This window comes from Chrysemys picta, chromosome 9 (assembly GCF_011386835.1).
Source record: "Chrysemys picta bellii isolate R12L10 chromosome 9, ASM1138683v2, whole genome shotgun sequence".
NCBI lineage: Eukaryota > Metazoa > Chordata > Testudines > Emydidae > Chrysemys > Chrysemys picta.
In genome coordinates, this window is record NC_088799.1 from 37,630,237 (window position 1) to 37,653,050 (window position 22,814).

The 22,814-nt window shown below is 41.5% G+C and overlaps 1 protein-coding gene across 13 annotated transcripts in view; it reads right to left on the reverse strand.

The window, feature by feature from the left end:
- Nucleotides 1–22,814, reverse strand: part of ACSL3 (acyl-CoA synthetase long chain family member 3) — a 130,143-nt gene that overhangs the window by 54,472 nt on the left and 52,857 nt on the right. For all 13 annotated transcript variants that reach the window (XR_010590669.1, XR_006175218.2, XM_065558027.1 and 10 more), the window contains one exon: nt 11,784–12,209. Coding sequence is in view for 11 of the 13 variants with exons in the window: in XM_065558027.1 (XP_065414099.1) it covers nt 11,784–12,134 (351 nt within the window). In the remaining 2 variants the exon portion in view is untranslated. The remainder of the gene's footprint in view (nt 1–11,783; nt 12,210–22,814) is intronic.

Below are 22,814 nucleotides of genomic sequence, written 5' to 3' on the forward strand. Positions count from 1 at the left end.
ACCTAAACTGCCACACTTCAGCAGCTGGAGTTAGGTGGTCAATTTATATTATAAGAGGTTGTTCTTTACACACTTGGAGACAACTCTTTATATCTTTTTAGCACCATGACCCTCCTATCACTCACACACACACACACACACACACACACACACACACACACACACCAGTTAACACTACTCAGATTACTAAGGCAATTTTTCCTCCTCAAGGGATACAAAAATATTTTATAGATATTTACCTATCAAAAGAGTATTTTGGCATTTTAAAAAATATTTTTAGAATTTCTCTTGCACTGCTTCAGTATTTTTATTAAATGGGGTAGGGTAAAATGATACTTTCTTCCTCATCATTCACTTTGATGGTTCAGAAAAAAAAAGAAGACGCATTGAAAATCCATGTTTCAGAACCTTTGTAAGGTAATGCCTATAATGGATTTTTAAAATTATGATGGGTTAGTTTGCATTTTAATTTAGTCATTGTTAAGAAAAGGGTTTTCTGATTTTTAAAACAATTTACAATAACTTTGGGTCTTAATCCACCGAGAGTACAAGAACAACAAAGTGTGAATGTTTAGAGAGGTACTTTCCAGTGTACAGCACTTAGTGCCAAACTTAATAATCAGTTTACTAAATAAAGATCCCAATCCTTCAAACACTTACGTACATGCTTAACTTTACACACTTCAGCAGTTCCTATGGGGACTACTCATATATGTAAAGTTAAGAATGCACACAGGCTTTGTTAGGCTCTAAGAGGTCAAAAGTAAGAGAGGAATCTCTCTTTTATCAGACATTTATATCCAAACATTGTCAGAAATACTAGGTACTGAGGCAGTTCTTAAAGGTCTCCTGAAGAAGCAGTCAACCTTAAGAGTGAAAAACAAAAAATAAATACTGCCCTCTAGTGCATCTGATTTTTTCATTTATCTGAACAGCAAATTAATTGCTAAAATTATACTGACTATGAAAGTTAATATACATGTTAACACTTTTAGTTAAACAGAAAAAAATGTCATATACAAATAATATCTGGAAATGTTTTAAGACATTAGAGAATAATCATTTAGTGGTTCTTGGACAAATCTCTTTCACATATTTGTCCATTCAGTGTTGTTGTAGCCAGGCTGGTCCCAGGATATTAGAGAGACAAGATGGGTGAGGTAATCTTTTATTGGACCAACTTCTGTTGGTGAGAGAGACAAGCTTTCAAGCTACACAGAGCTATTATTCAGGTCTGGAAAAGGTACCAACAGAAGCTGGCCCAATAAAAGTTATTACCTCACCCACCTTGCCTCTCTACATATTTATCCACACATTTAATATATTAGGAGTGGAATTTTTTTTAAAAGTGCTCAGCCTTGGACCAACTCCACTCTCACTAAAGTCAACTGGGCTAAGCCAAGTCTGAGCACTTTTGAAAATATCACCCTACAAACGTTAGAATATTATTTTTTTCCAACATGATTATTTTGTTTTTAAAAAATAAAAATAAATAATAAAAAACCAAGTAAACAAAACCAACTCTTGCTTCCCCACATTCATTGCTATAAATCCAAATGCAGTTTTTTATATATACACTCTCAGATAGAAGCACCACGCATATAGCCAAAACATAGGAATTGCCATACTGGATCAGGCCTATAGTCCATCTCATTCTCATCCAATGTCTTGTTTCTGACAGTGGTCAGTACCAGATGCTTCAGAGGAAAGGTGCAAGAAACCCCACAATAGGCACATGCAGGCTAATCTGCCCTCCATGTTAGGTCTTTTCCTAATAGTTAGAGATCAGTTTAAACCCTGAAGAATGAAGTTTAATCTCTATTCCTAAATTTATGTTAGCATTAACTATTACAACTTCAGAAATTTTTGTTATTCATATAAATCTCCAATCTTTAAGGTTTTGGCCTCAATAACATCATGTGACAGTGAGTTCTACAGTCCGACACTGTGTGAAAATTGTATTTCCTTTTACTAGTAGTTTTTAATTTCCCATTTTTTAATTTCAATGCATGTCCCCTGTTTGGTTATGAGATGGGGAGAACAGAAGCTTCTGAGCTACCTTTTCTATATTATTATCTTATATACTTCTACCATGTCACCTCTCATTAGTCTTCCAATTCCAATCTTTTTACTCTCTTTTCATATGAGAGTTTTTCCATTACCCTAATCAGTGTCGTCGCCTTTTTATGAACAGCCAAATAGTTTCTAATTCTGGAATATCCTTTTTAAGACGCGGTGACCAATAGCACATGCAATATTTTAGATAAAGCAACCACCACTGATTATAATGGAATTAAAATATTTTCTGTATTATTCTCCATCTCATTCTTTATGCATCCTAACATCTAGTTTACTTTCATGAACACAGCTGCACAATATCATTATAGATGACAATTTCCTAACTCAAAAAGTTTTGCAGACAACACAGGGAAATTCTTTTTTAGACCTTGTCTTAACTGATAAAAAGGAACTGATCACAGAACTAAAAATTAATGGTCGCTTAGGTACACCAAATCATGACGATCACATTTACAATGTGCAAGCAGAATAACGTTCAGACCAGTAATACATATACTTGTTGCTTTAATAGCACAATATCACCAAGCTGAAAACAAATTTGAGCAAAATCAGCTGAGAGGAAGAATTTAACCAGAAAAATGTGAATGATAATTGGGAACCATTTAACAATGCCTCAACAAATGCCCCAAAAGCCACAATTGAGAAAAAACAAAGTCCAGGTTAAAAAACAACCTGGTTTAGAGGGACTAAAAATAGCTATAAAAATAAATAATATATAACAAAATGATAGTAACGAATATAAATCAGAAATGAGGAACTACAGAAAATAGTTAAGAGAAGCAAAGGGACATAACGAGAAATCTAGGACCAGCAGAGTTAAGGACAATAAGGAGTTTTAAAAATATATTAGGAACAAAAAGAACCCTGACAATGGTATTGGTCTATTACTACATTGAAATGGCAGAATTATCAATAATAATGCATAAAAGGCAGAAGTATTCAATAATTATTTCTGTTCTGTGTTTGGGGGGAAAAACAGATGAGACAGTCTCACTATATGGTGATAACACTCTTTCCATTTGACTGGTATCTCAGGAGGATGTTAAATAGCAACTACTTAGGTAAACATTTTTAAATCAGTATGTCCAGACAACTTGCATCCAAGAGTTTTAGAAAAGCAGGCTGAGGATTTCGCTGGATCATTAATGATGATTTTCAATTAGTCTTGGAGCCCTGGATAAGTTCCAGAAGACTGGACAAAAGCTAATGTTGTGCCAATTTTTAAAAAAGGGAAAACAGGATGACCCATGTAATTATAGGCCTGTCAGCCTGACATCAATCCTAGGCAAGATAATAGTGTGGCTGATATGAGACTTGATTATTAAAAAAATTAAAAGAGGGTAGTGTAATTAATGCAAATCAATATGGGTTTATGGAAAATAGATCCTGTCAAACTATCTTTTTTTAAAATGAGATTACAAATCTGGTTAATAAATGTAATTGCATTGATATAATATAATAAGACTTCCGTAAGGCATTTTACTTGATACCACACATTTTAAATTGTTAAAATTAAAATTAAAAAACTAGAATGATATAAAATTAACATATATTAAATGGATTAAAAACTGGCTAACCAATGGGTCTCAAAAGGCAACTGTAAATGGAAATCGTCACTGAGTGGGTGTGTATCCAGTGGGGTGCCACAGGGATCAGTTCTTGGTCCTATGCTATTTAACATTTTTAACAATTATCTGGGAGAAAACATAAAATCCATCACTGATAATGTTTGCAGAAGACACAAAAATTGGGGTAGTAGTAAATAATGAAGAGGACACATTACTGGTTCAGAGTAATCTGGATTGTTTGGTAAACTGGGAGCAACTAAACAACGCGAGTTTTAATACGGCTAACTAAATGCATACAATTAGGAACAAAGAATGCAGGCCATACTTACAGGATGGGAGACTATCCTGGGAGGTAGTGACTCTAAAAAAGATTTTGGGGTTCGGATGGATAATTGGTTGAACATGAGCCCCCAGAGTGACGATGTGGCCAAAATAACTAATGCGATTCTGGGATTCACCAACAGGGGAATCTCGAGTAGGAGAAGAGAGGTTATTTTATCTCTGAATTTGGCACTGGTACAACTGCTGCCGGAATATTGTGTCCTTGAATTGTGGGCACCGGAACTGAAGGATGTTGATAAATTGGAGGGGTTCGCAGAAAAGCCACAAAAATGAACAGAAGTATTAGAAAACATGCTTTATAGACCAGACTCAAAGACCTCAATCTATTTAGCTTAACAAAGAGAAGGTTAAGGGGTAACTTGATTACAGCATAGAAGTACCTACATGGGGAAGAAATACTTAATAATGGGCTCTTTAATCTAGCAGAGAAAGGTATAATAAGATCCAATGACTGGTACCTGAAGCTAGATAAATTCAGACTGGAAATAAGGAATAAATTTTAACTGTCAGAATAATTAACCATTGGAACAATTTACCAAGGGTCATAGTGGATTCTCCATCACTGGCGATCTTTAAATCAAGATTGGATGTTTTTCTAAAAGCTAGGAATTATTTTGGGGAAGTTTGATGGCCTGTTTTATACAGGTGGTCAGAATAAATGATCACAATGGTTCCTTCTGGCCTTGGAATCTATGAATGGTAACATGTAGATAGCCAATTGTGCAGCTGCAGTCATGAAAGCAAAGGTTTTAGTTGAACCCTCCAAAATAACACCCAGATTCCTTTCCTGGGTTGATACAGTTAATTTAGCACCTTGTGTTGTTTCATGTATGTGTTGTTTCATTTTTTCCCCCTCCAATGTGTGCCTTACTTTGCATGTTGAACTTTATTTGCCATTGTGTTGCCCAGTCATCTAGCCTGGTTAGATTCCTCTGCAGTTCCTCAAAGCCCTCTCTGAACTTCTCTAATCTAAATAACTTTGTGTCATCTTTAAATACTGCTATCCCACTACTCATCCCGCTTCCCAAATCATTAACATATTAAACTCTGGATCTAGTACAGAACTTTGAAGCACTCCACTAACCTATTGCCATGATGAAAACTGACCATTTACTTATACTCTTGGCTTTCTATCTCCTAGCCAATTTTTGATCCATGACAATACTTTGCCCTTTACTCATGACAACTTAGCTTCTTTAGTAACCTCTTGTGCAGGACTTTGTCAAAGGCCTTTTGGAAATCTAAATAAATTCTGTCAACCAGGCCTCCTTAATCTACTACGTAACTGACATGTTCAGAGATACTAGAAAATATATAAATACAAAACAGCTGTTTTCAGTTGTTCATTAGTAATACTAAGCTATTGTATAGCCCTTTTCATCTGCAGAACTCAAAATAATTTTAAAGATGGGGAAATTGAGGAACAAAGGTGAATTAAGAGATTTTCACGAACTTGAAAAATCACCTAACCACTATAAAAAGGACCACATGATATTTATACTAATATTAAAACACAAATGTATACATATAAAACCCATATGCTTATTTCCTCTTAACTTTAAATACACAAGGGCCAGATTCTCAGATGGTGTAAACAGTCAAAGTGTCATTATGTATCTGGCTCACAGTTTTGAGAAGGACTGAATTCTACTGAAAAACCACATGGACAGACAGTGGTACAATAAAGTTACAAAAAAACTCTGCCAAAACACTCGAGTGTGGCTTTTGAAAGCTAGAGCAAAACTGCAACTTCATGACAATTCTCAAAAAGAGACTTTAAGCCTTTTAATAAAAATGACCCTGATCTTGCAAATGGCTCTACACAAGAAGAGTCCCTTCGTCTGTGCAGAGTTCCACTAAGGCCAACAGGTCTGCCTGTAAAAAGTCAGTTGCAGGGCTGGCACCTAGATGTACAGAGGTTGGAAGATGCAAGCAAGAACCCTGTTATGAACAATACGTTATTTTACATTTCTCTGATTTTAAAAGGTCGGACACTGCTTTCAAATTGTTTATAAAAAAAATTCTTTCCATCTTCACAAGCATTTGTTGCCAGTGTTAAAACAATTTCATCTGAAGCCAGTTCTTTCTTCAAAAAGCACGTGCACACACACACAATTACCAACATATGAAAAAACTTGAATTACTTGTTAAAATAAAAACCTATGGAATTATACCTGTGAAACCCCATTCTAAAGGCTAGTATGGTTACACCTGTAACTGATGGCAAAATCGGGGCTGCAATGGCTTTATTGATTATGCATGAAAAGGAAAGAACTTAGTTTGACTTTCAGAATCCAGGTTGTTTGCAGGACTAGAAACTGGAAAAACACTGTTGTCTTGTAAGCTGGGAAAATTTTATATGGAAGCCAGTGACCCACAAACATGGAACACCTCTAGGATTTTTCTACAGTCTCTTTCTAGACTAGGAGATCATTTCAAACCAAAGTCACCCCTAGAGAGTGCCTAGAGCACAAATTGCAGGTCTGCCAGCCAGGACCACTGACAGGTAGCATTTCCCATAACTGTATATACATAGTTACCTATTCTTTTGTGTGAAGTGAATTTTTCAAAAAGAGTGCTCAGAATCTGCCAAGCTCTATTCTTACTGAAGTCAAGGGGATTTTTACCATTAACTTTAATGGCAGCAGAGCCTGGCCAACACTGGGTGGGTTTGAAGATTCCTACCGTTACATTTTTATTCCAAATCTTGCAATAAATTCTCTTCTGCATGTTTTCCTTTAATTTGGAGAGACTAAAACAGTAGGCAAATAATAGAGGATTTAGTCTATTACTATTGCTTTTGAAGCATATTACTCAATATTAGATCAACCAGATGGAGTGGCCTCACAAACTTAGAACATGATCCTGTATCTATGTCTAGTCCTGGAAGGTCCCTGAGATAATGGGCCTTAAAATCACAACATTTTTACGTCTACAAAAGCTATATTAATCTTCTTAATATTTTTTATTTTCTGAAGATAGACTCCTGGTAACTAAGGGAGTCTGTGTCTGGAGGTGGATGGAAACAAATTTATCCCAATATAACTTTTTAAAATTCTCTGATACATTTGTAAGACAGTATTTCTGTGGCATAAATAGATTACACGGGTGTTGTGGGGTATAAAAGTTTGTCAGCACTTGTTTTAGATGATCTGCATAGTTCCCTTTACCACTGATGAGCAGTAAGGCGATTCGATATTGATAAAACCTTTATATTTTTACATGCTGTAGTGGGGCGGCTCCCCCACTCCAGCAGAAAAAGGGTTAAAGTCAGCCCTGGGAGAAGGTTGAGGCTGAGAGCTGCTAAAATGGGCTGATTGGGGAAGCAGCCACAGCTGGGCCCCGCCCCAATCAGGCCACAGCTGGCCTATATAAAAAGGCTGTGAGCCAGTGGCCCAAGAGAAGTCTCTCTCCAGGCTAGGAGAGAGCAGGGCCTGGCTGCCTGTAGAAAGGGTACTGGACGTGCAGCAGGGCTGGGGAGGAGCAGGAAGAGGGGAGCTCCAGGCTGGCAACTCCCCAGGCTGCAAGGTCTGGACCAAGGTCCAAAGAGGTACTGGAAGGCAGCAGGTCTGAACCCCCTTGCCTATGATGAGTGGCTTTTACACTGCAGTCTGCCCCAGGGAGTGGGGGCTTGGTGATGACTGGCAGTAGCCCAGACTGAGGCAAGGTGGGGATTAGAGGGTTGGGGGTTTCCCAGAGAGGGGAGACCCATAGAGACTGGTGGGAGTATTGCCAGGGGGCAGCTCCAGGGTAAAGGGGCACTGGGGTCCAGGAGGGACACGGGGTCAGCTACAAGTGGGACACTGGCCTGCAGAGGGCACCCAGACTGGAAAAGAGCTAATTCCCTGAGATGACCAGCAGGAGGTGCCGCAGGGGTGAGTCCCGCACGTTTACACATGCCATCACATATTCCCCCATGTCTTTCCTGCACTAATGGAATATTTAAGATCTATAGAAAATAAATTTATGGGGTGAAATCCTTGCTCCATTAAAATCAACATGAGTTTCGTGATTAAATTCAGTGAGGCCAGAATTTTATGCATGGTTTATAATCTCAAATATATGGTCCAATTTACAGTTTAGAACTTACCTTCACATTTTGTTCTACTTCAAATTTGTCAATTTATTTTTTCAAACACAAAAACATAAAAGATGAAGAAAACCAATCCTAAATGTCCTCCTCACAACCTATATTCACTGAATCTTTCCAATTAAAGTAGGCTTCCAGCTAAATTTTCAACTATTTTTAAGATTAGCACATCCTGGCTTTTTGAAAAAATCCTTTGGGGGACAAGGGAAAAAGGTGTGGGTTTTTTTGTAAAGGTATCTTCATCAGGAAAGAAAAACACTTGTTCCACTACAGAAGGGAACTGGAAAACTGATTACAGATCCAGTACTGTCAAATGCAGCAACAACAACAAAAGAGAAATAATATTTTTTCTAACTGCATTCATTTATAGTAGTCTTGAGTATTATTCTCAGCTACAGAATATACAAATCTTTCAAACAAATGTGATTTTCTGTTTAGTATCCCTTTAAACTCAGCACACACAGTTACTGATTATTAAACTAATACTATCAGTGACATCAGTCCACTTCACAATTAACAGCAAATTAACGTTAGGCCTATTTTCAGAGATGTTGAGCACTTGCAGTTCCCAGTGACTTCAAATGGAAACATGGCTACTCAGTGCTTCTGAAAATCAGAAGCATAACTTTTTACTTTTTAAAGAGGATCTAACTCCACTTACTGACATTCACACAAGTGAAATGCCTCTTCAAGGAGAGAGCATGGTCCAGTAGACAGGGGTCTTGACTGGCTTTTAGGAGACCTGGATTCTATGCCTAGATCTGCCACTGACTTATTGAGTGACCCAAAGCAAGTCATTTCTCACCCGTTTATACTCAGCTTCCCAACTGGCAATAATAATTACTACCCTTTAAGTAATTTAAGATTTGAGTACATCATATAAATAAGTTACAAATTATTATGTAAATGTTCAAAAGCTTACTCTGAACAGTGACAAGCTTCCTTTACAAAGAGAACTAGATGATATACAATGATTTTAAATAGGAAAACTAGCAAAAAGGCCACTGAGAGTTAGTAGTTATTCAACTAAAGTAGTAATATGTTCTAGGGCAGGGGTTCTCAAACTGGGGATCAGGACCCCTCAGGGGTTTGCAAGCTGTCAGCCTCCACCCCAAACTCTGCTTTGCCTCCAGCATCTATAATGGTGTTACATATATTTAATAGTGTTTTTCATCTATAAGAGGGGTTGCACTCAGAGGCTTGGTATGTGAAAGGGATCACCAGTACAAAAAAGTATGAGAGCCACTGTTCTAGGGGATAGGCTTTATGACTCTAGATCAATTAGTTGAAAAATAAGACTTCTATAAAGACATATAGATTTGTTGTAATATATCTGGCCGATGCATGTTTGTCTTCAAACAATTTTCAGAATCTGTTCTTTACAGCAGAGTTGCAGGGTATTACAGTAGAAGTTATGGGAAGCTTTACTACTGACTTCAGAGACAACTAGGCCAAAGTCCCATTTCAAAAAATGTATGAGCCAATTCCTGCTGTCCTTCCTGATGAAACTCATTGTCAAAACTCTCACTGATTTCAACAGGAGTCTTACTAGAAATATGTGCGAAGTACCTTGTAAAAACTTTTACAGTCTGATTTGTTTGCTAAACATTTTATATCACATTTTAAAGGACAGCATTTCTTAACATAAAATGAAAATGTTTTTATAATTTCTTAGCAATCTTATGCAGCAGTGCCACCCCATGGAACAAAACAGCATAGCATCAAGTATGGCAATCTATCATAAAGAACCGTTGTCTCAAGTTTAGTTAAAATTTTCTGATTGAAGATTTAGAGAGAATAACCTACTTATTGGTCTATTTCTACACACTTTTCAGCTTTCTGCTACTTCCAAGACACTTACTTGCATAACAGACTAGTCTAAAACTTCCTAATGCTTAAACATTATGGCATTAATTATGCTTAGAAAACAAACCCAGAAAGACTTCTTGTGGCCAAAATGTTAATTTGTATTCAGAAGCAGGCCCAGTTTATATAAAACATTAACTTGCTCTTGTGCTTACTTTACAGCCCAACCAAGTTGGGAACTGTGCATCAAGATAGATTATATGTACACACGCCTTATGAAAGCAAATGTTTCTGTACAGTATTTCCCTTTTACCAGGACATTATCTCCAGAGCTGGGGAAAAGGTTCCCCATCAGTTAGAGCTCCTCTGTAAGACTATTTAAAACAGAACTAATATATACTAACAATAGTTTATATCAGGGGTCGGCAACCTTTCAGAAGTGTGTGCCGAGTCTTCATTTATTCACTCTAATGTAAGGATTCGCGTGCCAGTAATACATTTTAATGTTTTTAGAAGGTCTCTTTCTGTAAGTCTATAATATATAACTAAACTATTGTTGTATATAAAGTAAACAAGGTTTTTAAAATGTTTAAGAAACTTCATTTAAAATTAAATTAAAATGCAGAGTCCCCCGGACCGGTGGCTAGGACCCGGACAGTGTGAGTGCCACTGAAAATCAGCTCGCATGCCACCTTTGGCACGCGTGCCATAGGTTGCCTACTCCTGGTTTATATATACACATATATATACACACACTACTATAGGGTATTTTAACCACGTTTTATGTTTTTATAAATAAAACACCACATGTGCATGGTTTAAAAAAATCCCTGTTAACATTCAAAGTAAAGCAGGTTCCCCACCAAAAGAGATAATAGTCACCAAAATTAATCTTTTTACTGGGACAATGGCAGCCCTTTCTACCCTTCCTGGAAGTCCTAGAGAGCACAATACTGCTGTCTACTGGTTCCTGATCAGCACACACTTGATTGAGAATACCACATCTGCCATGAACTGCATTGAAGCATGCAGATTTCATGTACATGTATGCAAGTCCTGATAATACCATCTCAAAATCATGCTATTATAGGGTTTAAATAATGTGAAATAATGGAGGAAATATTACTTGACATATCCCCTAAAGCAGTGGCATGCTTCCTAGGAGCTCACAAAAAGCAAGAGTCAATCATCATTAATGGCGGCCTGAATTTACAAAACTACAGAAAAGGCTACTGTACTGAAATAATCCCTTCATAGTATTTGAGTCGTTCAAAATGTACTATTGGAATGATTTACATTTTTAAAAAAAAAAATCTGTTGTTCACCTTTAAGATGACTACACCAAAAACCAAACAAACAAGACTTTGCAATTATGATCTGTGATGCCAGATTGGAAGTCCTTGTGCAAACAAAACTCCTATTAAAATCCTGCGTGTCTGGTGCATAACTGGACCCTTCATTTACAATTTAGTTTATTAGAGAGGCACATACTAGTTTTTTCATATGATAGGTCTATGAAAGTTTAGAGAAACATGAAAAATCTTATTCACTGACTAAAAATGTCACAATAAAAAACAAACCTATTTCCTCCTCCATCTCTAGATTTTTAACAAGCAGTACATTCCCCAAAAAATCAGAACAATCTTGCACAATAATTTCACAATCACTTTTTCCTGTTTCACTGGAACCATAAATGATATCTAAAGAATGCAAAAAGAGAGTTTAGATTTGTCTTAAACAGGGATTAATGAAAGAGGGAATTATAACCCTTGCCATCGCTACTTAATCTCACAAAGAAACCAAGTTTTTCGATCTGTATCACTCTAGAACTGTTGCAATGGAGAGTAGTCTTTAATGGTTTTAAAAGAAAAAATAAGTTAGACAACGAAATTACTTACCTTTTTAAAAACTTTTCCAGAGGGCTGGATTTCATCTTCCTCTTTTAAGACTTCACGTGTTCCTAAAAGTTTTCTGTCCTTAAATTTAGTTTTTGCATACTTGAAAACTTTGTCGAGTGTGTCACATCCAGGATATAAAACCGAAGCTAAGCAATGCAAACTGTTAACAGACCTGTATGGACTACCAGGTTTGTTTTTCACAGGTTTAGCCTTAATTTGTTTTGATTTTGCTATGGTCTGTCTTGAGCCAGATAGTATGTACCATGGAATGTATGTTATAAATGAGTATACCAATATTATGAAGTTTATTAACTGCAGAAGAACAGGATTGATAGTATGCTTTAGCTTCATTTTGTCTACTTGTGAATGTTGTAGATCACACAGGAGTTTGACGAATTTGTTGATTACATGTAGATCAGTGAAGATCTGAAAGAGAAAAGTCCATTTTCAGTGCTATTAAAAAATATGTATTTCCCATTTTCCAATTAAGAGTTATCAAAGTAGTAGGTCAATTTATGCAATTAAGAGTTTAGGGTAAAATCCTAGTTCCTTTGTACAAAGATCAAGCATCACACAAGGGACCAGCAAAGTAGTGGGGATAACAATTCTTCTCTTCCAATCTACGACTTGCAGTATTTACTTTGATTACTCTGTCAATTATGCAGAAATCTAGGAACACCCCATAATAATTTACTAAACAATCTTATTTTTCAATATAATAATCTTTATTTAATCAAATTTCCAGTTCCAATTTTCAAATAGATGGACCCACAAAAACTGAAGACATGCTACCCTATCACATGAGAATATAATAAGATTCTGCAATCTTCAACTCCATCACCTTGAACTATCAACCTACTTAAGAGCCTGTGGAAAAAATAGCAAACACCCATTGCTCCTCACATAGTCATCAGTAAAGCCATCAAATTAGTACGTTGGCCAAGTCCCTATACAACCCTACACCTTACCTTGAATGGGGCCATTGCAGAGCTTTATTTCAGGGTACACAGGAAACTATGCAATCCCTCTGTATAGCACAGTGCATGCAGTGGAACTATATTGCTTCCTCTACATGAGGGCATTATATGGCCGAAAGGATCTGACTCTTGATACTTGTATGCAAAGCGTGCATTTTTACTATAACATAACCATCCGTAATGACACTTAATGGCATGGACGCATGACAGAGGAATTAAGATTCTAACCATATCACTATGGACAAAGTTAAATACTGCCCTTGTTGAAGTCAATGGTGCCTAAATTTCAATCAATAAAATCCCCAGGGTGCCTAAATCTTTGCAAACGGTACACATACAAGTTCCAAGAGTGTGTGACACTTGTACACCTAGCTCATGCCAGAACTCTAGCATGATCTTCAAAGTAGGCGTTGCCCTGGCTATCTCTATATCGAGGCCTGATGTTAGGAGTTTTTGGAAGCCACCTACTGGATCAGGCCTTTCAAAAAATGGTTGTCTATTACATTTAGCCCAGTTGTTAAAGCTTTCACCCAGGATGTGGAAGACCAGGGCTCAAATCCCCCCTCCTCCCTGATGTGGAGCAGGGGCTTCAGCTTGGGTGGTCAACATCCTACCCCTGGATCATTCTCACTATCTGGTCCAATGGCTATTTTATTATTCATACAAAGTGGAACAGCTTCAAACAGGAGACTAAGGCCTTGTCTACACTGGGGGGGGGGGGGGAGAAATCGATCTAAGATAAGCAACTTCAACTATGAGAATAGCGTAGCTGAAGTAGACACATCTTAGACTGACTTAGAATCACTTACTTCGCGTCCTCGCGGCGCAGGATCGACGGCCGCCGCTCCCCCATCGACTTTGCTTCCACCTCTCGCCAAGCTGGACTTCAGCAGTTGACGGGAGAGCGATCGGGGATCGATTTATCGCGTCTACACTACACACGATGAATCGATCCCTGACAGATCGATCGCTACCCGCCGATCCGGCAGGTAGTGTAGACGTACCCAAAGAGAGAGACACCCCATAGCACTGTAGTTAGGGCACTCACCTGCAATGTAGGATACCCAGATAAAAGTTCCTGCCCCACATCAGGCAGAAAGGAGATTTGAACACATCCTGAGTGAGTGCCCCAACTTCTGGGCTAAAGGTCATAAGGAGGCCAACACCTCTTAAGCCTTTTCTTGCAAAAAACTGAGGAACCTAACTCCAGGAGAAGGTTCAGAGCTGTGAATCCCAAGTTGAAATAGGCACCTATGGGCTTGTCCACATGGTTTTTTAGTCCACACCAGAGGGATGTAAATATTAGTCTGCACTAGTATGTCACACACTAACTAGCCCATATTCAACCTGCTGATGTGCACTAAAAGTTCACTAGTGCATGTTAATATAGTCCTATTTCAAACATTATTATGTTAACACACCAAAGAACTTTTAGTGCTCAGCAGTAGAGTCCAGCCCAGTCAGTTAGTGTGTGACATGCTAGCATGGAATAAATGTACACCCCTGTGGTGCAGAGTAATGTCCTGTATAGACAAGCACTCAGTCCCTTTGAGGGACAGGGCTCAGAACCCACTCCTCTCCTTAGCATTTCCTATTGGATAGTTTAGACAGCTGACTGTTCAGCTTGCTGTTTTTTGTGCATCGCCTTCTTAAGCACTTAATTCTATCACTGTATTGTACAGAGAGCCTGGGCACCTAACATAAGACTGCGAATTCCACTAGGTGGCAGGGTGCCTAAACATTAGGCATTGCAACACCGAATTTAAATCCCCTTTGCGGAGCTAGCCCTAAAATTTCTGAAGCATTGTTTTGGAGGGCTGGTTAATCATTCAGAAACAAAAAAAATAAGTGTGCATATATAGATATTTACGTTTTTTTACATAGATAAGATAATCCTCTAAATAATGTTTATAACTCAAACTCAGTAGGTGGTGAGGGTGCCACAGAAGAGGTAGTCCAAGTTAGGACATGTCCACTTTCTTTGCTAGTTGCTCATTATGCTGATTTATGTTTTGAAAACTTAGTGAAAAACTTTATTCTTTTAGCACAAGTTATCCATTATCTTATGGCATTAACAAGATTAAATTATGCAGGAGTAGATTCCTTCACTAGCAAAGTGGAGGAACTTGTATGTTGATGCCAAGAAAAGACAGTTACCTTTTCCATAACTGGTGTTCTTCAAGCTGTGTTGCTCATGTCCATTGCATAGTAGGTGTGTGTGCTTGCCACATCCACCAGTGCCAGAAGTTTTTCCCTCGGCAGTATCTGTAGGGGACTAGCTCTGTCGCCAGCTGAAGTGGTGCCCGCATGGTGCAGTACAAGGGGTGCCGCTGGCTCTCCCCACCCTCAGTTCCTTCTTGCCGAAAACGCCAACGGTGGGGAAGGAGGGCGTGTCATGGAATGGACATAAGCAACACATCTCGAACACCGTTATGGAAATGGTAACGGTCTTTTCTTCTTTGAGTGCTTGCTCATGTCCATTCCATATTACGTGACACCAAAGCACTACCCCTAGAGGAGGCCAATGCAGGAGTTCACAGATGTGTAGATTGCAACATAGCTCTGCCAAACCCAGCGTCGTCCCTGGCCTGCTGAGTGATGGCATAATGAGCAGTAAACATGTGGACAGAGGATCATGTTGCAGCTCTACAGATGTCCTGGATAGGGATGTGCGCCAGGAAGGCTGCCGAAGATGCCTGGGCTCTTGTCAAGTGGGCTCTCATCAAGTGGGCTCTGACAATTGGCAGATGCGGAACCCCCAACAGGCTGTAACAGATCCTTATACATGAGGTGATCCAATTGGAAATCCTCTGCAAGGACATCGGATGACCCTTCATCCTATCGGCTGTAGCGATGAAGAGTTGAGTCAATTTACGGAAAGGCTTGGTACATTCTAAGTTAAAAAAAAAAGGCCCTCCAGATGTCCAGGTGCGAAGATGCCTTTCTTCAGTGATCTTGTGCAGTTTGGGACAGAACACCGGGAGGAAGATGTCCTGGTTCATATGGAAGGTGGAGACCACCTTTGGCGAGAAGGCCAGGTGGGGCCGCAACTGAACCTTACCTTTGTAGAAGACCGTATACGGTGGTTATGAGATCAAGGCTTTAATTTCCAAGACCTGTCTCGCTGACATCACTACCACCAGGAACATGACCTTCCATGACAGATAGGAAAGGGAGCAGGACCCCAGCAGTTCAAAGTGCGGGCCAGTGAGCCTAGAGAGGACCAAATTAAGATCCAACTGGGGGAAGGGAGCCCACACCTGTGGGAAGAGTATCTCCAGCCCTCTCAAGAATCTGTCATGTCATGGGAGAACACAGTCTGTCCTTGGATCGGTGGGTGAAAAGCGGAAATGGCCGCAAGATGCACTCGAATGAAAGAATGTGCCAGGCCCTCGTTCCTCAAATGAAGCTGGTAGTTCAGGACAGCCTATATGAAGGAACAAGAGGGAGAGAGCTGCCCCATTCGGACGCCCAGCAGGAATACCTCATCCACTTGGCCAGGTAAGTCAGTCTAGTTGAGGGCTCCCTACTTTCCAGGAGGACCTGTTGGACTCCTCCTGAACAGGTCCGCTCCTCCGGGTTCAGCCATGCAGCATCCATGCCAAGAGGTGGAGGGAACTGAGGTTGGGGTGTAAGAGCTGATGGTGGTCCTGCGACAGCAGGTCCAGTCGGTTGGGCAGGGTCCAAGGAGGGGCCGCTGACAGGGATCATGAACATGCCAAACCAATGCTGGCAATGTCACGCCAGGGTGAGCATGATAACCTGCTCCTGATCTCTCTTGATCTTTGCTAGGGCCCTGCTGATGAGTGGAATCGGAGGGAACACATACATCAGGCTCCCTGACCACCACAGGAGGAAGGCATCTGACAGGGAGTCCTTGCTCAGACCCTGTTGAGAACAAAACTGGTGGCATTTCCTGTTCTGTCTGGTAGCGAACAGGTCCACTTGAGGAGTTCCCCACCTTTGGAAGATCATGCAGGCTACTTCTATAGGGAGTGACCACTCATGGTGATAGGCGAAGTCCCTGCTGAGCTGGTCTGCCAGCGTATTCCTGAACGCCGGGAAAGTGACAAGCTCCTAGGTGGATTTTGTGGCTGATTCAGAAGTCCCACAGACGGAGCGCCTCCTAACAGAGAGCTGGCAAGCACGCTCCCCCTTACCTGTTGATATAGAATATCGAAACTGTTGTTTGTCAGGACTCATACCATCTTGCCCAACAGGTGAGGCAAGACAACTCCGTACGCCAGCCAGACTGCTCAGAGCTCTTCGACGTTTATGTGTAACCGTGCCTCTTCCAGGGACCCCCAGCCGAGGTCTGAGGCATCCAACAGCAACTCGATGGAGTGAGGAGGATTGTCGAACCTCTTCCAGGACTGTCTTGCAGTTGGTCCACCATCTCAGTGAGATGATTATCGCCTGGGGAATGGTAACTATCTTCTCTAGGGGATCTCGGGACTAGGAATAGACCGTCGCCAGCCATTGTTGCAGGGGCCGCATCCGGAGCCTGGCATGGTGGACCACATAAGTGCACACTTCCATGTGGACCAGCAGGCACAGGCAGACCCTGGCTGTAGGCAGAAGGAACGTGGAGACTTCCGCGATGAGGTTTGCCATTATGTGGAACCTTCCTAGTGGCAGGAATGCTCTGGCGCAGATGGAGTCAAGAACCACTCCAATTAAGTCTATCCTCTGCACTGGCACTAACGTCAACTTTTTGTCATTCACCAATAGGCCCAGAGAGCGGCACATGGCTTGAAGCATTGTGACATTCCTTTGGACTTGAGACCTTGATGAGCCAGTCATCGAGGTACAGGTAGATCTGGATACCCCAGCACCTGAGGTAGCTGCCACCACCAACATGCATTTGGTAAACACCCTCGGTGCTGTTGCCAGGCCAAATAGAAGGACCGTAAACTGGTAGCGGTGCGGCCCCACCGTAAACCGGAGGAAGCGTCTGTGTCCTCGAAAGATCACTATGTGGAAGTATGCGTCCTTCAAGTAGAGGGTGACATACCAGTCTTCCAGATCAAGGGATGGGTAATAGAAGCCAGAGACCACGCGGACCTTTAGCTTCTGTAGGTACTTGTTGAGGTCTCACAGGTCTAAGATGGGCCGTAGACTGCCCTTGGCCTTTGGGATTAAAAAGGACAAGGAACAGAGCCCCTTGTTTCTGTACGTGAGAGGAACTTCTTCCACCACACCCAGCTGTAGTAACCTTTACCTCCTGCACTAGGCGACTCGTGAGAGGGGTCACTGAAGAGGGACAGGAAAGGCAGGTGGGAAGGGGTGTAGAAAGGAACTGGAGGATATAACCCTATTCCACTGTGCTGAGGACCCAGCGGTCTGAAGTTATAGCGGTCCACGCCAGGAGGAAAGGGGAAAGGTGGTCTGAGAACACTGGGAAAGATGGATCCGGGGAATAGTCTGGTAGGTCGCCCTCAGGCACATCCTCAAAATGACCACATGGCAACCTGCTTATTACGGGTCGAGCCCGACTGGGCTGAGGATGGAGGCGGGTGGCTTGGGTGGTGCTTCTAACCCTTGGCTCGTTTATGGGGCTGGCCCTGCTGAGGCTGGTTCTCCTGGCCCTGAGGCTGCTGCAGTTTGAACCGCTTACGCGCCAGGGCTGGGACATAGAGACCCAAGGTTTTCAAGGTGGTGCAGGAGTCCTTGAGGCCATGCAACTTGCTATCTTGTTTGCTCCACAAATAGGGCTCTGCCATCAAAAGGCAGGCCTGCAATGACTACTGGGCCTCGGTGGACAACCCAGAGAGGAGCACCCAAGAGACTTACCGTATAGACATAGCAAAAGCCATGGTGCAGGCAGCAGCATACGACGCCTCCTGGAGGGCCGCCCTGGCTGCAGTCGTGCCCTCATCGAGGATTGCTCGAAACTCCTTCTTGGAAGCCTCGGGGGAGCAACCCTTCGAACTTGGCCATGGCTTGCCACTTATTAAAGTCATATCGGCCAAGGAGGGCTTGGGGGTTGGCCACTCTCAGCTGAAGGCTGGAAGACGAATAAACATTACGTCCAAAGAGATCCAGCCTCCTCGAGTCTTTATTTTTGGGGGTGGCCCCGGGTTGTCCTAGCCTCTCCTTGTGGTTAACCGCCACCTTTCAGTAGGGAATTAGGGGCTGGGTGGGAGTACAAGTACTTGTGCCCTTTGGTCAGCACAAAGTACTTGCGTTTGGTCCTTTTAGAGATATGGGCCAGGGAAGAGGGGGTCTGCCACAAGGTATTAGTGATTTTGGAAACCCCTTCATGAAGGGGTAGAACCACCCTAGCAGGAGCTGAGGAGCAGAGGACATCAGAGTCCGAGGGCTCTTCCAATTCCTCTGCCTGAAGCCCCAGATTAAAAGCAACCCTCTTCAAAAATTCCTGGTGTACTTTGGCATCATCCTGAGGAACTAGATGAGGGGACCCCATGATAGCCTTGTCCAACAATGACAAGGATGATGCCAGTGCCACAGGAACCGCCACGTCCATTGGTGGTCCAGCAGCTTGCTCCCCTGGGTCCTCCTGGACTTGTGGGGTCTTACCCCCCTGAAGCCTCAAGCACCGGAGGGGGACGGGATACCGAGGCTGCTGGCCTCTCTGAGGCTCCCAACACCGATCATGCAGCCTGGGAAGGTTGGGTGAACCCCCAGGGGTTCCACAGATACCATGGCACCAGCCACTATGCTTGGGGCCACAGGACAAGTTTCGGTGCCAATAATGTAGACGGCACTGCCGGTACTGGGTCTTGTCCTGCAGGCAGGGAGCCTTGCTCCGAGCCAAAGCTACCAGTGGAGCAGTCAGTACCTGGCAAGCAGGATTGGGCTGAGTGGTGGCTCTTGTCCAACTCATGCTGGTCACTGCGTCCTAAAGTCGACCTGTCCAAATGAGACTGTCTTGGTCAGGCTCTCGGGGAACAATGGCGTTTGGCGGATCTGTGTTGGATACCTGGTGATCCACACCTCACGCTACTTGGCTGGTATGTCGAACAGGATCGGGAGCTACTACGGGCTGGTTGCCAGAAGGATCGTCCTGAGTAGGGAGACCTCGTCCTTGGAGACAGGCAATGACAGCCCAGTAATCGGCAGTCCTTGGTATTCAATCAGTGCCTCAGAGCGTCTGCGCCAATCTACTGGCAAGGTATGCCTTCAGTCCCTCGATCAGTGCCCCCATTGCGGGGAACCAAAGAGGGCTCCGCTGAGCCTGCCTCTCCAGTCCTGAGGCGTGACGACTTCAGGTGGACAAACACTGGCGGGACATCCCTCTCAATGGGGATCAGTACCGCTTAGGCAGGGACACACGCATATGTCCCAACGCAGGTTTACCCAGAGACTGGGATACCGGAAGAGCCAGTGTTGGCAGCACCGGGAGCGTCAGGATCTCTTGAGCTGCCTAAGAGCTTTGGCTGTTGACGGCACCTGAAGCTGGCTAGGGCCTGCACAGCTATCCAGGGTCGCAGGCAAAGGATGGGATGGGCTGCACCGCTCGACTTGAGCTGAGGCCTGACTTCTGGAATGGTGGTTGAATCATGAAGGGATATATGAATCTTTAGCACATCTGGCATGTAAATATCTTGCAACACCAGCTACAACTATGCTATGCGAACATATGTTCTCACGTTCAGGTGACATTGTAAACAAGCGGGCAGCATTATCTCCTGCAAATGTAAACAAACTTGTTTGTCTGAGCGATTGGCTGAACAAGAAGTCAGACTTAGTGGATTTGTAGGCTCTGAAGTTTGACATTGTTTTGTTTTTGAGTTCAGTTACATAACAAAAAAAAAAAATCTACATTTGTAAGTTGTGCTTTCACGATAGAGATTGCACTATTGTACTTTTATGAGGAACTGAAATACTATTTCTTTTTTACAGTGCAAATACTTGTAATCAAAAATAAATATAAAGTGAGCATTGTACACTTTGTATTCTGTGTTGTAATTGACATCAATATATTTGAAAATGTAAAAAATATCTAAAAATATTTAAATAAATGGTATTCTAGTATTAACAGTCCGATTAATCACAATTAATTTTACTATTTGCACAATTAAGCACGATTAATTATTTTAATTGCTTGACAGCCCTACTTAATCTCTTTACTTCAGTTTCTCCTTCAGTAAAATGAGAACAACACTCCTTTCAACTGCCTACGCCAAAGGGGTGCTATGAAGATTAACTGTGTAAAAGTAATTTTGCATTTACAAAATGCTATAGCACTGATATAATTCAAAAGAGGAAAAAACAGTAGAATAGCTTTTGCACAGCAGATGGTTGCTGCAGAGGCCAATAGTGTTTTACCTTTACAAACTTCTAGGGGATGACAGAATGCTTAACAAGGGCAACCAGTACTGCATCCATGGTGGGTGGGTGGGTGGGTGGGTGGGTGTGTGTGTGTGTGTGTGTGTGTGTGTGTGTGTGTGTGTGTGTGTGTGTGTGTGTGTGTGTGTGGTTTTAAAGGGATACTACCACTCCAATGTGATAACTTCCAAGAGGGAATGAAAGAATCCATTAGTTCCTTTCTGAAGGAAGGAGGGACGTATATTTTAGTAGTCATACTAAAATGACCTCATTTGCTAGATGGAAATTCTTGCAGAAGATAAACTGTGACAGAAGGAACTTTTGTTGGCAACAGAAATTCTCTCTCCTTCCTTGCATGGCTGAAAGGTGAGTGAGGAAAAAAAACAACCCCTCAACACATTTTCACTCCTTGTTTGTTTTTAATCAGTAGTTTGTCTCCCACACTGACAGGAAAAGGGATTTTAGGCAGGGAATTAAGTAGGTGCACTGGTTCTGCATGATTAAACATGGCAACATTTTCAGTACAATGGGATTAACACCATCCCCAACAGCGGTACATTTGCCTTAGCCATACAGACCATGGGCCCTTTGTTTCCTGAGGAAAAAATGTCAATGAAGCTACTGGAGGGAACAAGGGAAAGCCCCGTCAACTACTCCTGCAACATCCATCTTGTGACTGAAGAAAGCATGTATGAACCATAAGAACACAAGAATGGCCCTACTGGGTCAGATCAAAGGTCCATCTAGCCCAGTATCCTGTCTTCTGACAGTGGCCAGTGCCAGGTGTCCCAGAGGAAATGAACAGAACAGGTAATCATCAAGTGATCCATCCCCTCTCACTCATTCCCAGCTTCTGGCAAAAAAAGGCTAGGGCTAATAGCCATTGATGGACAGTGATTCTTGAGCAAATGGTCATATTTATAGGTAAAGCAAACAGATATTTGTTTTTTTTCCACTGGAAAAATATCTGAACTGTTTTCTCCAACCCAGGGACCACTCATGTGGGTATGTTATTGAGCCAGCTTCCCTTCTTGCCAGGTTAATGGCAATTAAGAAAGCCTTACAGAACACAATCAAATCTCAGAACTGATAGACTATCAGCTAGAGGAGATATGGGCCTATTCCTTCCTGATAATTTATTCATAATGTGATGGTCTTAACTGTTCATTTGAATCAAAATCAGTTTGTAGGATACCAAGACTCTGAAAGACGCTCAGTACACAGAGCACTGCCCCATCTTCAAACAAACATGTAAGGACATTTTTTTCAGGAGACTCCAAACGCTTGTAGGTTCTTTATTACTGATAATGATGTGGGAGAAGGAAAGAATCCAGCTTCACTGTGAAGAGGCCACGTTGACTTTCTAAGGCTAGCAATTACAAAAAACAAACATCTTTTTATGCGTAGACTTAGCACTTCTTTTATGAATATGATTCTTAGCTCAATGCAGCCAACCAGAAGCATACATTGTTGTTTTTACAGAAAAACCACTGCCCCTCCCCCAAATAGATTTTTTTTTTAAATCCTCTCTACAAAATCATTGACATTTTAAAAAATAAAATATTTTCATTAAGATACAAATGTTTGTAGATTAATTTGTTCTATATAAACAGACTAATTTTTGAATATGAACTACATGTTAGTGACCCTTTAATATGAGATATTCCAGAAATTCAAAGTAGGAAAAAGTAACTAAATAGTCAGCAGTTGCTGAATATGAAGGTCAAATGCAAGTCAGACTGTCCCATTTTATGTAGGACTG